Below are 17,063 nucleotides of genomic sequence, written 5' to 3' on the forward strand. Positions count from 1 at the left end.
GTGGCAAAATCTCTGCTTAAGGTTAAGGTTAAGTTTAGGATAAGGTTTTGTTCATGGTTCAATAAGAAACTTTTGCTGAAAAAAGAAAACTTAACTCAGACAGTAGAATTGAACTCAGGAGCTGAAGGACAATGTTTACACCCATCCACCACCCTGACCTCCACCCCCTTACTGTCCACCGGGCCACTGCAGTGTCAAACTGCTGCTCATTTCTAGTTGTATCTACTCCACATAATCACTTTGTGATGGGGAAACATATTTCACTTTTTCATGCAGACACTTGAGACATCTGAAGTACGTTTGAAGTACTTACTGTCTAGGGATAGAGACATATACTGTAAGATAAAAGGTTAGAGAATAATTTAAACCTCACTGTGTCTTAAGAAGTAATCCAGTCCCAGGTTGTCTTCCACTGCCAGAAATGACCAACCCTTACTAAAGACACAAAGCCATTACAACGATTACAAAGCCTATTACAATTTACACACAATAAAAACAAAAAACAAACAAAAATGGCATGACAACTAATGTCCCCTTGGGTATAACGGTTCTCATATAATAGATACCCATTTGTTTGCTGCTTAAATTCATTTTGCACGTGTGAACACTCTCCCTTTTGTGAACACCACTTTGACCAATCAGCTTCCTTGACTGGAACGAGGTGCGCAGGTGTATAAAACATTCAAAACAGCTGCTGACCTCTGCATTAGGAGAGAGGGACAACAAAAAAATCAACTCCAGTGAACCGTAGAGGCTGACATGATGAGAGATATTAGGTGAAGCTTGGGTCTGGAAGCCAACTAGATGATTCATCTGTCTATGCTTGACCAGATGGGTTATGTGCCAGTGCCAGCAGATGGTAAGGATGACTGACTGCACTGTCTCAGGTCATTAACATGGACATATTCTGGCACACACACACACACACAAACACAGACTCACACACACAAGCATACAGTACATGCACATACTCATTACACACGGTTCCAGTCATTTATACAATACACAGACTGGCACAAAGGCTCATAATAACTTCATGCAATTTTGAGTAACATTGTCACACACATTTTACATACACACACACAGCGAACTGTAATATTACTCCCTGACCTTTAATGTCTCCTGTCTGCTAGACTACTTGTTAATGAGTTTGTCGGAGTGAACACACACTGTGCCATCTCATTTAACTTTTCTACTTACTGCATATTCCATTCCCTAATACAAGCGCCGATGTGTTAGGAGGCTTTTCATCAAAGGACTAAGAATAGTCTTATCTAACAAGAGGGATAGCAACGCCTGTGTTTGAAGGTGACGCATCTGACTTTTACTGAGTACACCCTTAGGACAACGCTCTGACATCGTTGTTCAAAACATAACACTTGAGCATGAATACAGACTTCAGCCTCTTCAGTGTCATCTGGTCTATTCTGAGAGACAGGGACAGAGGAGCTGAGCGCCACCAAGAAAGACAGAGACAGCCAAGAAACCTGTCCATGCAGTTCTGCAAAGTGTTGAACTGTGCCACGATCGTGCGTATTTCTCTTCCTCACTGTGCTGCGCGTTTTTAAGTTCCCGTTGAGACCTGTATTCCTTCTCATCTGTGTGTAATTGAGCCATCTGCAGAGTGTAATTTTATGGTCCAGGTACTACATATTCACGGTAAATGTAGCATTAGAATCTTCAGGTAATTAGCCCGCGTCTGTCATTTGAGACCTGCCATGACTTTTATCTATCTCACTTTCTAATTAAGTTGCGTCTCACACTCTTTTTTTTTTTTTTTGTGGCACTGCTGCTTCAGAGGCATGGCGGAATTATCCAAATGGACAGGCACTATGAAATAATGTTTATCAAAGAAAGGTGATGGAGATTTGGATAGTTTCATTCTCTCTTTTCTTTCAAACACATTCTGCAGCAATTGCCATAGGAAAGAAGGTAGATGCTGTCTTCACCTATCTAACGCTACGCTGAAAATGGATGCACTCATTGAACTTCACATGCATGTGTATTACAGGAGGGGGATTGGAAGTGAGCTCATTGGTCACCTATTTTTGTCCCTGGAGCAGGTTGGGTGTTTTCAGTGTTTGGCTCAGGGACACTTCAGCAGAGACACCAGCTGGTCGAAGACTGAACCTATGACCTTATCATTCACAGCACAGTCTATCTAATTACCCGTTCACCTCACTGACTCATTATTACCCTGTCAATCGCCAGGCATCTACTTGAAATAGCATGCATTTACAATATTAATGTGATGCACGCCAGAATGACAGTGGCTTAAAAAGCATGTTGGAATGATATCAATTGCAAAGACATTATATGTGGTTATATGAGCAGCAACGACTGGGCGCTAACCAATTAATTAAGTTTGAACCATCTTAGGTGAACCTTGCAACCTTTTATTGTGGCCAGTCATTAGGCCAAGCATGTGTGATAGCAGGTATATTATTTTGTACAGTATAATAATAGAATATATGCCGCTATGCTTCATTTGCTGTCATCTATTTTCATTTCCATCCATTAAAACGTCCAAACCCTTTTAACATCCATAAATGGGTCTAATTCCTCTCTGTCTGCCTGTGACTGTATAGGCCCACATGAAACTAGCCATGGAAATGGGCTTCATTAAGGCCGGTGCAATCACACACACATGCACGCACACACACACACACACCCACACACAGAAAGTTGCACACTTTCTCGCGCTTGTGCCCACCACAGACAGATAGACAGACAGGAATGCGCGTGCACACACACACACACACACACACACAGACACACACATACATACGTACCTCCTTACTAAAACTTTGCCTGACTGGCCAAGACATTAGTCATTTGGCTATGAAAACCCATTATATGGCAGCCAATCATCATTGCTCTTACTGAGACAGAGCTCCATGCAGAGTATGAGATGCATCAATCATACACGCAGTACCTATTCACATGTGAAATTTTTAATATATGTTTAATATGCCTTAATGGGCCAATGTATAATGTACGCTCTGTGTTCCAATGGCCTGGCCAGCACCCTGGGAAATATACCTCAACGTCATCTTTATTTCAAAGGTAATTTGTTAATTTGGTCACTCAATATGATAGAGGATACCTCTGTCTCTCTCTCCCTCTCTCACACACACACTCTGACACACACAATGGTTAATAGAGTAAGACAAAGAGAATATGGCTCCTTGCAAGTGACAGAAGGATTCATCTTTATTAATCACGCCTGCCATACTGCTACATGACGGACACACACACACACACACAAGCAGACACACACACACAGATGTTATGTCATGGGTCATTAAATCATGGTTTGTTTGTATGTAGGCAGCTTGATGATGAAGGGACATTAGTGAGTGTGGCACCAGCTTGTTGATGAGGGGACCATAATGAGTGTGACACCAGTGAGGGCAGGTGTTCTGTCATGTTCTGCATCCTGGACAGAACCAGGCCACTTCCTGTCTGCCTGTCAGAGAGAGAGACAGAGAGCGAGAGAGAGAGAGAGAGAGATGGATAGAATGTGTAGGCACACATTCTGACGTCCAGTTGACGTTGTATTCTGGGTTTTAATTGGCTCTGTAGGTTTCAATCCAGCACAGTCTCACTGTGAGATATGTAGGCCGAACACATCTGCACTCACAGTGCTGTGGCATAGTATAGCTCTACTGCTCTATTATTTTTTTTTTGGTATGAAAAATGAGCAGTCAATAAATATATGAGGCATTATTATCGTAATGATCATGCTGTCACCATGATCAACACCCCTTAATAGAAGAATTCATGTGTGTTATTCCTATGCCTTGTCTAGGACAGTGCAATCATTATCTGCAAACATGGATAATGAATTTGGAATCAGAATCAGATTTAGAAAAATGAGAAAAAGTTATTTAGCCAAGTATAATGGGAGCACCAGGAATTTGACCTGGTTAACTCATGCTGACCAATTACCTGACAGTTACATCGGACACTAGGTTCAGGATGAAATCTAATGGGATAAACTCATGTGTTGGGAGGAAAGAGAGGTAGTGTGATGGAGCTACTGAATCTGTGTGTGTCTTCCAGTTGACCCAAAGTCCCATGGAGAGTAGTATGCCAACACTGATTAGAAGAATAGACAGGAAGAGACAGAGCAAGGATTAAAGTGCCTCTCAATGTGTGTGTGTGTGTGTGTGTGTGTGTGTGAGAGAGAGAGACAGAGAATGTCTGCAGTATCTGATATCTGATGTGTATCTGAGTAACAACCAATACTGCAGGGACTAGATGGAAGAGAATAAAAGGATGAGAGGACCTTGTTTAGATGGAAAGGCTCTGAATAGGGTTCAGATACCTTTGTCTGGCCAAACACACACATATAAAACACACAAACCAGAGACATGTAAGTACACACACACACACACACACACACACACACACACACACACACACACACTCACACACACAGACACGCACTCACAGTAATTTTCCACAGCAGAAAGAGAGCAACAGCCAAGACAAAGCAACAGTTTCTCTGAATGATTTGCACAATGTGAGTATGAGCAATGTGCTATTTTCACACTGGAAGCGCAACCCCAGCATAACAATGTGCCCAGTTGTACTCAGCTATGCATGAAGTGTTTTCTCTTGTTCTTCCTCCCGATGGTTTTTAATTATGGCCCTATTCAAAGCATTGGTGGCACATTCTAATAGTCAAAAGAAATGCTTGTTACTATCCAGAAAGCTAAGAATGTCAGAATGTACTGTACTACATCCAAAGACGTGCTGTTCCATTTCCATGGGGATTTGGGCTGCAGAAAAAAAAATGTGGCAAAAATCATCTTTTGCATGGTATGGATAATTAAGATTAAGATAATTTGCCTTCTCTATGTATTCTGTTACATGGTTGTTTGAGTTACACTTGTTTCAAATGTTAAGGTGAGCTTATATTGCTGTACATTTATTATATTTTCCAAGAAAGGTTCCTTGTTGATGTTTGACATGAAACACATTAATACTGTAAAAACATTCAATACTGTTCTGTACACTATTCTAATATCTTTTTTAAGTCTTAATTGCGTTTTTGAAATCTTCCAGTCTGGTTTTAGACAGCTTCATAGCACTGAGACAGCTCTCCTGAGGGTCACAATTGACCTTTTGATAACAGATGCAATGTGCAATTACTGGGACTTAGCTTAGCTTTAAATGTGAAACCTATAAATAATAACTTAGAGATGTTGTTTTGATTCCAATTTAAGCTTTGATGAGCAGTTAAAAAGGATTATGCAGTCATTCTTGTTACAGCTGAGAATTATTTTGACAATGAAACCACTCCTCTCCGCAGCTGACTTGGAGAAGGTCATTCATGGACTTACAGTATTTCCTCTCAGACTATTGCAATTCCCTTTACTCCTGCCTCACTCAAAAGTCCCTTTCACCCCTGCAGCTGGTCCCGAATGCTCACCCCAGATTCAGCTTCCCTGCTCTGGTTACCTGTTAGTTTTAGAATTTATTTTAAGATCTTACTGATAATACTTTTAAAACACAGCATGGTTTAGCCCCTAGCTACATTACCAACCTTTTAACTTTCCATGAGCCAGAGTGCACCCTAAGGTCCTCAGGCAGAGCCCTCCTGTCTGTTCCACAGTCTAGACTAAGGACCAAGTGTCCTAAACTGCCCAAGGAGCTTAGGCTAGCTAAACAGTCCAGTCTTTGAAATCTCTTCTTAAAACCCATTTTTACAAACTTGCTTTCAGTAACAATTCTTAGATAGATTCTTAAGAATCAACAGTTTTATGTAATCTCTTGTTAGTATGTATTGTCTTTTGTCTCTTCACTAATTGCTTGTTATTATGCTCTGTGCTTTGTAAACTTTGGTTTTGAAAAGCTACGATACGCATAAAGGGAATTATTATTATCAGGACAGTTGGAACACGTCTTTAACCAGGGCTGGGCTGAAACTACCTATTGTATGCCATTGATTGAGTGATTCATTCAATTTCCAAACCATTATACTTCATATATATACTGTTGGATTCCTATATTGACTTCTCTCTTAACAATGTGCATGTGTTATTCCCATGGAACCATTCACATTCACACTGAATCACAAGTAACTCTGTTCAGTCAGTGGTCTGAGCAAACAATGAATTTGAGTGCTGACATGGTCAAATTACATTTGCAAAGGAGCCTGGCGTTCAAAATAATATAGACGATTTCTAACAACTGGAACTCTGCAGTGTGTATGTATCCATGACACGACACTTACTGTCTCCCTGGCAACGGAGCGGGCCGACGGTCAGCTTGGCCTCAGAGCCCGGCCGGTTGGTGTCGCCCACGGCAACCTGGCTGACTGGCAGGTGGTCCTTGTATACCAGGAGACCAGAATCTTCTCTCCTGTGAGATGCATAGAAAGAGAGATGGAGACAGAGGTAAGAGGAGCATCCATGTTGTACAACAACAGGAACAACACAGCTACAAGCTGTTCAGGCTCTCTCTCAACCTTGTTGTGTTATGTACATTTGTCATTTATGCTGTAGAAGCCTAGTTGTGCTTTGCACTTCTGTCTCTACGCCAACGCTACTACTAACTATGCTAATGCTGCTTTAAGGCAACAATTCTTTGGCTTATAATGTATTCTTGTACTGTGTTTATATCAGTCATACAGTTATGTATGTATGTCTTGTCTGCATTGTATGTGAGGTCCTATTATGTTTGTCCTGCACCTAGTGTATCCTATTGTGTGACTGTCTTGTAGCATGAGGCAGCAGCAACTATTCAGTTCAAACTCCTTGTAAACCCTTTATAGTTGGCAAATAAAAGCAATTCTGATTCTGAGGAACAGGCTTAAGTTGTTCACGACCACAGCTGACAATGTTCTCTCCTAGGAGAAGCATAGAGAGAGGGATGGAGAGGGTGAGATAGGACAGGAAAGACAGGTGTATAGGACAAACTTGGAGAAAATAACATGAAAGAGAAGAATACAGGTTAAACTTATTCATCAGCAATTCATGCCTGGGAGATAGAAGGAGATGATAAGATGATGAAATGAAAGGGAAGAAAAGTGCACAGGAGTACACATGTTGCATAGAAACTGGAAACAAAGGAAGAAGGATGGAACAATGGAATGGATGGATGGATGAATGAATGAAAGAATGAATGAATCAATGGATGAAGGGATAAATGAATAAAGTAACCGTTAAGTCTTCCTGCTGTCACATTAAACAACCCCTTTTGGGGTTTACGCAATGCCCAGATAGAACATACTATAAAACATAAAATGCTTAGAGCACAGCCTTTGAAGTGGGAATGAGTTTAACTTGATTTAGTGTGGGACATGCTGTACTAAATTCTTCTGAGAGCTATTTTATTTTGATTGTTTGTTTCATTTTAAGGCTTTTAGGGAAATGAATATGAAAATGTTGGAGACACAATTGGTGCAAGATCTATTTTATGGCTGTGTGTGTGTGTGTGTGTGTGTGTGTGTGTGTGTGTGTGTGTGTGTGTGTGTATGTGTGTGTGAGAATGTGGGTGTCTGTGTGAGCATGTGTGCACACACGTGTGTTTCTATCTACTGCCAAAAGTATGGGTAATGAGTGGAAATAGAGTTGTTTGGGCAATATTTCAAAAACTCACTCAGCCAAACAATGAGACATTAATGCACACAATATTAATGGAGTGAAAGAGACAGAATACGACTTATTTGTAATCTCATCAGTGTTAGAGATGAGGAAGGGGCCATAAAACAAATAAAATCTCTCTTTCTCACTAACACACACAAACACTCACAGACAGACATGCACACGCATGCACACACTCACAGACAACGATGCAATTGGTTTAATGAGGACATCCATCAGGTGGCTAAAAGAGCTTTGAAACACAAACTGTTGGCACTGGAGGCAAACATCACTCTTAAATTGAACACACCATTGCTGGTGGCATTCATCATTCAGTCACTTCAGCCTTTGAAGTCAGACACCTCCGCAGACTATTCAGCTAAGTCACATTTTGAGCCGACAGACTAAGGCAAACATTAGCATTAGCAGTTTGTAATGATTTCTGAACAGTTTCAGCACCGTAAAATTGCCCCATCAAAATGTCCATGGGTTATGACAACTGTTACTTAAATTACCAAGGATCTAATGTTGGAAATGATTTGAAAACAAATGAACTCTAGCTGTGTATACTGAACAACTGTGGAAACCATTCAGACATGGACACTGCTAAAAACACTCCCAAACTTTAGTGAGAATAACAAATGATAAATGTGTCAGGTTTAGTTTATGTAGCTATGCAATCACTCCGCTATCATTTAGGCAACATGTTGGGTTTTTGTGCTAAAATAAGATTAAGAATTGATGCATTTGATGCCCAACTTTACAATGTTGCTATGTTTTCATTTCCTAACTTTGTCCAACTCCTGTCCATTGTCCAACTTTCCAATATCAGCATTTTGCAATTGTGGGCTCACTGGGAAGTAGTGGAAGCCACTAAACAAAAACATTTCCAAAATGAAACCAGCATGCATTTATAAAGCCTTTGGGCACATTGACCCTTTCTATTTCATTTTACAAGGGGGACATTTTAGAAACTGTCACACTTTTGGAAATACTTTGAAAATAATAATTATTGTTGTGAAAGTAAAATGAAATGTCACTGGTTCCCCTGAACAGCTGAGAAAATCTGGGTGGGCAAACTGAATGACAAACACTCTTCCCTCCCTGAACAACTACCTCCGACGTGCCCTTGAGCAAGGCATTTAACCCCCAATTACTCCAGTGGAGCTGCTCAGTGGCCAACAGTAGAAGAATGTGTGAATTTTTGTGAACTATTAATTTAAAGCAGGTTGTTGAAAGGAGCCTGTGTGCTCAGTCAATTTTCCCTGGATGAAGAAAAAACTCACTATTGAATATTATTGAGGTTATTAGGTATCTGAAAATTTGAAATGTTTTTGAAGAAGAAATAAGTCTGCATTTCTTCAGTGCTGGAGTCATGACTTTCAGGTAATACTTTCAGGTAAATTTACTTTTATACTGCATATGTGCCATGGAACTTCTAATGAACCAGTTGTGGCAGTGGAAATGGAGCTAAGTTGTAAAATTGAGGTGGGATGCATACGGCTGGACACTCAAAGGAGCATTAAGCAAAATGTATAGCAGAATGGCATGAATACACAGATATGCTGACTCAGGTGTATGAATGTTTCTGTATGTTCCACTACACTGGGTGGAGTTGGTGTGTCCCAAAACTTTTAAGTGCTGGCTGTTTCAGCAGGGGGAGGACATTTTTCTCCAACAACAATATACTCAAAACACCAGAAGGTTCTACTTTTTTCTGGGTTTGACTGAGTAAACACTGACAGAGCACTGATCAAGTTAGTAGAGTCAAAAAGCTATGTTATGATGGTGCGACATGAGTGATGATGGAATTAACCCATTAAGGAAAATAGCTATTAAGAATAGCTCCACCCACAGATTAGGTAACAGACAGCTGTTGGGCATCAGGTATTACAACAGGCAAGGGTAATGCCAGCAAAATTGACTTTTAGGTTGTTATTCGGCAAAAGTGGACATTTCCATTAAACACTGAGTTCTGAGCTATGAGGAAGACAAAGGAAGATGCAATCCCATCAAATTGCACTGCATGAAAAAAATGGTTCAGTTACTGACAATTAAGCATCTAGAATTAGGGGAAACATCTACTGTAGGTGTTGAATTAAGGTACAGGAACATGACTGTCCACAATCATGCAAGTTAATAAATATATTACAATGTGTTTGCCCTCTCCCTGAACCTTTACCAGTCTGACAGTCTGACTCACCATAGCTTGTGGTCCGCATCACAGTTGCAGTCGTATTTGGGGTCGGTGCAGTTCCTGTCGATGCCACAGGCACATTTCTGGATGCCAGGTCCTGAGCCGCCCCAGTAGAAGTGCTTCTCACTGCCCCGGCCCACCCACCATGTGTAGGGGGTTCCTTCTGTGGAGCCAAACACACACACACACACACACACACACACACACACACACTGTAAGTTCCTTTGGAGAAAATAACACAGTCCTACCCATACAAATTTCTGGTAGAACACTGAAACACCCCCCCTCACTCCCTCATAGAAAATGTACTCACACACCTACATACTGTATGTCTGCACATGCACACACATCACAAGTTACAGTGGAGATAAAAACACAAACTTTTATGAACGCAATGAAGGCATAGTGCAAAACTGTCCAAACTCTACCCCATTACAAATGATTAATCGTTAAATCATTAATCGTTTCAGGCTTAAGTCCCATTAAAGTGATTTATATTGGCAACTGCCAGCTGCATGCTGAATATAATTCATTTGCCCAACATGTTTTACACAGCTGGACTTTGAATTCCAATGAGTCTGGCAGAGACCTCATATGGGTTCAGAGCTACATTCATATATTGATCTATTGTATTACTGTGCATGCATGTGTGTGTGTGTATTCCTGTACATTTGCAGTACACAGATGTGTGTGTGTGCACATGACTAGTGACACAAAAACTACTCTCTCGTGTGTGCATGTGTGTGTCAGTGTGCCTGTGAGTGTCTGTGTGTTTTAGCGAGTGGCTAAGAGGTGAAGGATCACTGTTTTTTAATAAGAAATGTAATATTGTTTCCTTTGCCTTGGATAACACAGTCTGGTATGGGACAGTAACTAGGCAGAGGGATAGGTGTAAATATTTTCCAGCCTGCCAATATATCACAACAACAGCAAGAGAGGGTGAAACAATATTACGTTTCTCTCTTCATTCCGGGAAAATAAGCTGCATTGTCAATATTGCTTTGTCAAACTCCATCAGAGACAATGAAATTCCCTAAGCCAGGTTTTTTTACAGCGGATATTGAAGCAGACTTTTGATGCCGCACAATTGCATTGAGAGGTGTGATATACTATTATACTTATGGAGTGGAGTGGGGCTAAACTCAGGGAGGGAACTATGGGTGTGTCTGGGTTTGTTTGTATACTGTGTGTGTGTCTGTGTTTGGGTGTGTGTGTGTGTCAATATGTTTAAATCTTTAAGCCAGTTGTAGTTGGAGGTATGTGAGTTTGTGAGGTTACGTGTGTGTGTGTGTGTGTGTGTGTGCGTGTGCGCGTGTGTGTGTGTGTGTTTGGCCTGGGTAACCTGTGGGTTTATTGTCCTCATGAAGAGAATTAGCCTCATCTCTCTTCAGGCCACTGTTCAGACAAGCCATTGTCAATAGGATTAACACTGCCTACTCAAGAGACTTCACAATCCTCTCCCTCTGTGTGTGTGTGTGTGTGTGTGTGTGTGTGTGTGTGTGTGTGTGTGCTTGTACTTCTATACTAGTGAGAACCAAATCTGTTTTAGACCTTCGGAGTAAGGACATTTCTGCACAGTGAGGTTATCATTTTAGCCGGTCCACACTTTATTTTTTTTTTTAAAGATAATTCTCAGTTTTTCTTTCAATATAAGTTCAGTTTTATTTGTTTTCAGTGTGGGTGTGGTAACTTTACTTTAGTTGTTATTTAGTTTCAGTTCTAGTTTTATTATTTCTGGTGGGGGTGGCATTTTTAAAGCTATAATGGTAAAATATAGTATGATGATCTATGGATTTGGATATGGATTTTTCCCCCATAATTCAATCCCATTTGACCTATGACCTTTTTTAATTTTTACATGTAGACAAGACAGTTCTAGATTTTTCACAAATTCCTGTTTCTATTTTTATTTCCATTTTGCAACATTTTTTTGAACACCTAGTTTTCCTAACCTTGGTAAGGGTTAAGGTTAGTTTAAGGTTAGTGGTTAGGAGATCAATGCAGTCAATGGAAGGTCCTCATAAAGATAGAAGTACAATGATGTGTGTGTGTGTGTGTGTGTGTGTGTGTGTGTGTGTGAGTGTGGTATTGGGATGAATTCACTGAGCCCAAGGGACACACACCCAAGTAAACAAAAACAAGCAGTGTGTAACAGTGAGTTAAACCTCCCCAGCAGCCCAAACACTCTCTCTCTCTCTCTCCCTCTCTCTCTCTCTCTCTCTCCTTCCGCTCATCCTCTCACTAACCCTAAACCACTCCACCCCCCTCCTCCAATAAACACAGTAAGATCCCCTATTCCCATCTCATCTTTTCCATACCTTGTGGACAGGTGGAAAGCCAAAAACTATTTCCATACAAACAATTTCAACTCCATCTCTCTCTCATGATACCTCTCCTCTGTTCCTCCTTTTCATCATTTGTACCTGAGGACGGGTCGGCAAGTGAGGAGGACATATTGAGAGCGGAGGGGGTGAAAAAAAAAGAGAGGAGAAGAGAGGAAAGGAGACAGCGGGGCATCAGGTGGAATGGGAGCTATGTATCGCGCCAGCCTCGGTCTCCTGTGTGATTCGGTTTGAGCTCTGCCAAAGCAAACGACTGAGGAGTGGAGAGAGAGAGAGAGAGAGAGAGAGAGAGAGAGAGAGAGAGAGAGAGAGAGAGATGGAGAGAGAGAGAGAGAAGGGATGAGGGAAAGACAGCATGGATGGATGGAGATGTGAGGGAGGAGAGATAGAATCATACTGGCAGAGAGTTCATATTTAGGGCCGTAGAGAGAGGGCACTGCCAAGACGAGGCTCAGCAGTGTGGCTGTGTGTGAGTGTGTGTGTGTGTGTGCGCATGCATGTTTGTGCGCGAGAGAGTGTGTGTGTGTGTGTTTGTGCATGTGTGAGCTGTGTGTTTGGGAGTACAAAAACCCTGGGTGTGAAAAGCAGGTGCGTAGCAATTATCAAAAGCCCCAATAGACTATGATTAGTCAACCACCCATGTTCAGAGACTGGTGTGTGTGTGTGTGTGTGTGTGTGAATGCAGACTTGAGCATTACACGGTACATCAGACAGAAAGGAAAGAAGAAGAGGAAAGAATATAAAAATATAAGAATGAGGGAGAATTTGGGTGTTATTTTGATAGTGCAGGAGTGGGCGCAAAGGGGAGAAAAAAGGAAAAAAGCAAGAGAGAGAGAGAGGGATTAAGAGGAAAAAAATAGACAGATTTAAGTAAATGAAAGCAGTGAAAGAGACATCAGAGACAGACAGAGAGAGAGAGAGAGAGAGAGAGACAGAGAGAGAGAGAGAGAGATGAACTGGGGAGACGACAGGATGCACGCCTTGTCGTGCGATTTGTTGCTCTGCCCTGTGGGACGGATGTGTTCCCACAGCCGTTTAACAAATTAAAGCTCAAAGGGGAGAGGGAAGAAAAAAAAGAAAAGAAAACTCCCCCACACACCAGAATTTAAGAGTCTGTGTGTCTCGTCTTTATATTCTCAGTCTGTCCATCCATCCTTGCCTCTCCCTTTTCTGTCTCGCGGCCAAATCCCCCAACACACATGCTAAACGTTCACCGGAGAGGAAAAAAGAGACATGACGGATTGATAAGGCCCGGGGTTGTGTTCCTCTTGTGTCCTCCGGGGACGGCCACACGATGCTACTTAGTCTGACGGCTTTATCTCTCTGTTATTACAACACACACACACACACACACACACACACACACAGACAGACACACACACCTGTTTATCTCCCGTCTTATCCGGGGAGGTTAATGTCTACATCTTCATCATGTCTGCTGTGTTTTGTGCAGAGCCTCCTCATACTCCCCGAGCAAAGACAAATAGGACAGCGGAGGGAAAGACAGAGAGTGAGCGCGAGGGAGTGAAAGAGCGAGCGAGCGAGCGAGCGAGTGGGCGAGTGAAGGAGATAGGGAGCCTATGTGAGATAAGGAGAGTGACAGTAACAGAGGGAGAGAGATGAAAAGAGACAGAGGAAGCGAGGGAGACGGAGGGAGCGTGATCACTGTCTTCACTGTGATGAGAGAAACCGCCGACCTGACAGTTTCATCCCTTCCTCATAACCATCAATGCCTTAGCCGGGCAATTAGATCCAAAATGGCGGCCCATAATACTCATATCCCTGTCAGAAAGATCACAGCCTTTCACTCCGCTGGAGTACTACTGAGGACCACACACAAGCCAAAATGGCAACCGTACCGTTCATATCAGGGGATCACACCCCTGCCAGTCAGACCATGAACTAAAAGGTCAGTGGATCCAAAATGGCACTCGACATGCTCAGTTGCTCATATCCCCAGTCTGGGAGAAGATGGCTTTTACGAAAGGCAGCCAGTTGGAGCCGAAATGCCAGAATGGCATTCATAACCCTTAGACTTGGCTTGCTCATAAAACTGTCTGGGACATCACCTTTTAGTTTGCACCTTTACTGGAGTCATTACATCCAAAATGGTGGTCGTTATTTCCGCCATTTACGCTCATTTCCTCCTGTGCTCCCACAGAGTGAAGAGTGTCGCTGGGCCCATGTATTGCATGTACCAACGCACACACACACACACACACAGAGATAAGAATGTGTGCGGTGCGTCATGCTGCTCGCACTCTGCTCTCATTACACTGGGCTCTAAGAAGTCTGGAAGTGAATCGATTCTCTCCTCCTCTCTCCTCTAACTAGAGCAGCTACTGTATTATTGAGAAAAAAAAAGAGCGAGGGAGAGAATCAGTCTTGCGCATGCTGCCAGCCCCTTGTCTTCACTGAAAAACACTCATCGGGAGACATATGCTCCCCTTGCAAAAAAACTAAAATGTGCGTGCCCTCACACACACGCACACACTCCCGCTCTCAAGGGCCCTGTACAGACAAGGATATACCCCCCCCCCCCCACACACACACACACATACTCAATCTCGGAGGCTCCGCTTTTACACAAAGTCGTGGATCAATACGTCTTTGTCAGGGCGCCGTCGGTTTCAGTTCTTTGTTGCGTTGTTTGTTTGCATTTGGGTTTGTTGTGCAGAGAGCCTGGTGCCGCCACTCCGCACCCGCTGATCTTTGTTAGACTCCTATCCCCTTAACATCTCTGTTTTTGTAGGGAGACTGTAGGGAAGCATATTAGCCTTGCCCCGAGATCTCTCCCGAGACCTGCAGATAATGCTGTGTGCATTTGCGTGCGTATATGTGTGTGTGTGTGTGTGTGTGTGTGAGCAAGAGAGAGACAGAGCGTTTATGCGCCTCTCTCTTTGTCTCTGTCTTTTTGTTTATCTATGCTAGTGCGTGTGTGTCTGCGAGCTTGCCTCTCTGCTCCTTTTTAATCTGTCTCTTTGTCTGTCTCCGCGTCTTTGCCCAGCTCCTCGTCTCTTGCCATTGTCTCAATCTTTGCGCTCCCTTGGCCCACCCATCCATCAATTTATTGAAAGCAACCCCCCAACCCCCCCCCCCGCCATCACCCTTTTCCACGTCTCCATGGCTCCCACATATTTTGCCCTCTCTCTCTAGTTCGCCTTTCACACCTTTTCCTTGTGCTCTCATATCTCTTGAGGCCTCTCTCTCTCTCTCTCTCTCTCTCTCTTTCTATTATCCCTTTCTACCTTCTCCCATATCTCCTGCTCTACCAGGCTTCTCTCCCTCTCTCCCTCCCTCTCTCTCGCTCCCTCTCTCTCATATCTGCCTTACACACCTTTTCCCTACATTCTCATATCTGTTGGTCTCTGTGGCCCTGTCTCTCTCTCTCTCTCTCTCTCTCTCGCTCTCTGTCTCATTCACCCTATCTGTCTATCTATCCCATGTCTCCATGACTCGTTCCTGGCATCTAATCTCTTTATGTTCTCATTAGTCCCGCTATAATCTGCACTTTAATCCATCCTAATCGCTAACTCCCATAGCTCTGATCCTGATCTGATGTTGTATGAGCCCCCCCCGCCCCCTCTCTTTCTCTCTGTGTATCCCCTATGCTCTGATCTGCAAAAGGCTAGCATGCATACCAAAATGCCAAATGCTTACGATCGTTTACAACTTGTAATTCTTGACCCTTGGATGAGTACATGTAAGAACTTTGGGTTGAACTGGGATTGATTTTACCCAACATGTGTCAATAAATTGTGTCATCCGAATAGCTATTATGCTTGTTGGTATGCTGTATTTAAATTTAAGTTAAAGCAACCAGCTGAACAATCAAGCAGCTGGTATATTCATTTTTGTTTCGTACAGTTGTAGCCATTAGACGAGTCTGCCATTATCTTTAGTCCCGCATGTATCTTCCATTAGTCCCACTAATGGACCTATTCTCTCTGAAATGTGAAGTAAATGGAAATGAATGGGTACATTTTAACATAAAACCTGCGCCTCCCAAACCACGTGTTGCCATTGCCTGTATCTTCTGATGGTTGAAAAGAGCGCAGTAGAATTCTGCAAACAGTTCATTTTGGGGGGGGGGAGGGTGGGTTCACGCAGTAAGACGAGAGACGTCTTCGTTGTCTACATCGGGACGCGCCGCAGACAGGCAGGGAGAGGATAATGAGTTATTTCAACAGTTTCTACCTGACAGCACCCATAACGCCATCCACCTCCCTGATGGTTTTGCGACCGAGAACCCCCCCCCCCCCCACCCGCCCTCCACCCGCCCGCCCGGTGTTCAGTACAGCGTTCTGCTCTAGTAAATCCACTCTGCATACCTCCGCACCCATCTACAACTCTTCACAGGTCATCACCAAGTGTATCCGGCCATTAAATGAAAAAAAACCTCGGAGAAGCGGAGAGGACAGGAGAGGGGGGGGGGGGGGGGGGGAGGGAGAGAGGGGAAATTAATATCAATGGTTGTGCCCCTAATTGGCTTGTCTGCATGATAAAGGACACAATAACCCGACTCTGCTGCAATTACACCCCCCCCCCCCCCCCCCACCCCCCCCCACCCCGACTCTTTGAAGCATGCACTAGCGCTGGCACGTGCGCACAAATGCACGGATGTACACGTAAACACAAACACACGGTAGGTTGAATACGCACGCCCACACACACACACACACACACACACACACACACACACACCAGTAACCATCGTAAATGACAAAAGTGTGGGCTGAAGACCATAAACAACCACAATCATCATTACCGGAGGGTAATCTCAATCAGTGTGTGTGTGTGTGTGTATCTGTGTGTTTATAACTATAAGTCAGATTTAGTGCCGTGTCCCCTCAGGTCAAGGCCGATGGACAGATGTGTCATGAAGAAAATGGCTTCTGCTGAGACACACTCGTTTTTCACAGCGCTTTT

At 43.1% G+C, this 17,063-nt stretch overlaps 1 protein-coding gene across 1 annotated transcript in view; it reads right to left on the reverse strand.

Moving 5' to 3' along the window:
* The window catches only part of cntnap2a (contactin associated protein 2a), a 332,210-nt gene that overhangs the window by 48,995 nt on the left and 266,152 nt on the right, over positions 1–17,063 (reverse strand). The window contains exons 16-17 of the mRNA XM_071919513.2: positions 9,799–9,955; positions 6,245–6,372 (exon numbers count right to left, since the gene is read on the reverse strand). Coding sequence (XP_071775614.1) covers positions 6,245–6,372; positions 9,799–9,955 — 285 coding nt within the window. The remainder of the gene's footprint in view (positions 1–6,244; positions 6,373–9,798; positions 9,956–17,063) is intronic.

This window comes from Centroberyx gerrardi, chromosome 22 (genome assembly GCF_048128805.1).
Source record: "Centroberyx gerrardi isolate f3 chromosome 22, fCenGer3.hap1.cur.20231027, whole genome shotgun sequence".
Classification (NCBI taxonomy): Eukaryota; Metazoa; Chordata; class Actinopteri; order Beryciformes; family Berycidae; genus Centroberyx; species Centroberyx gerrardi.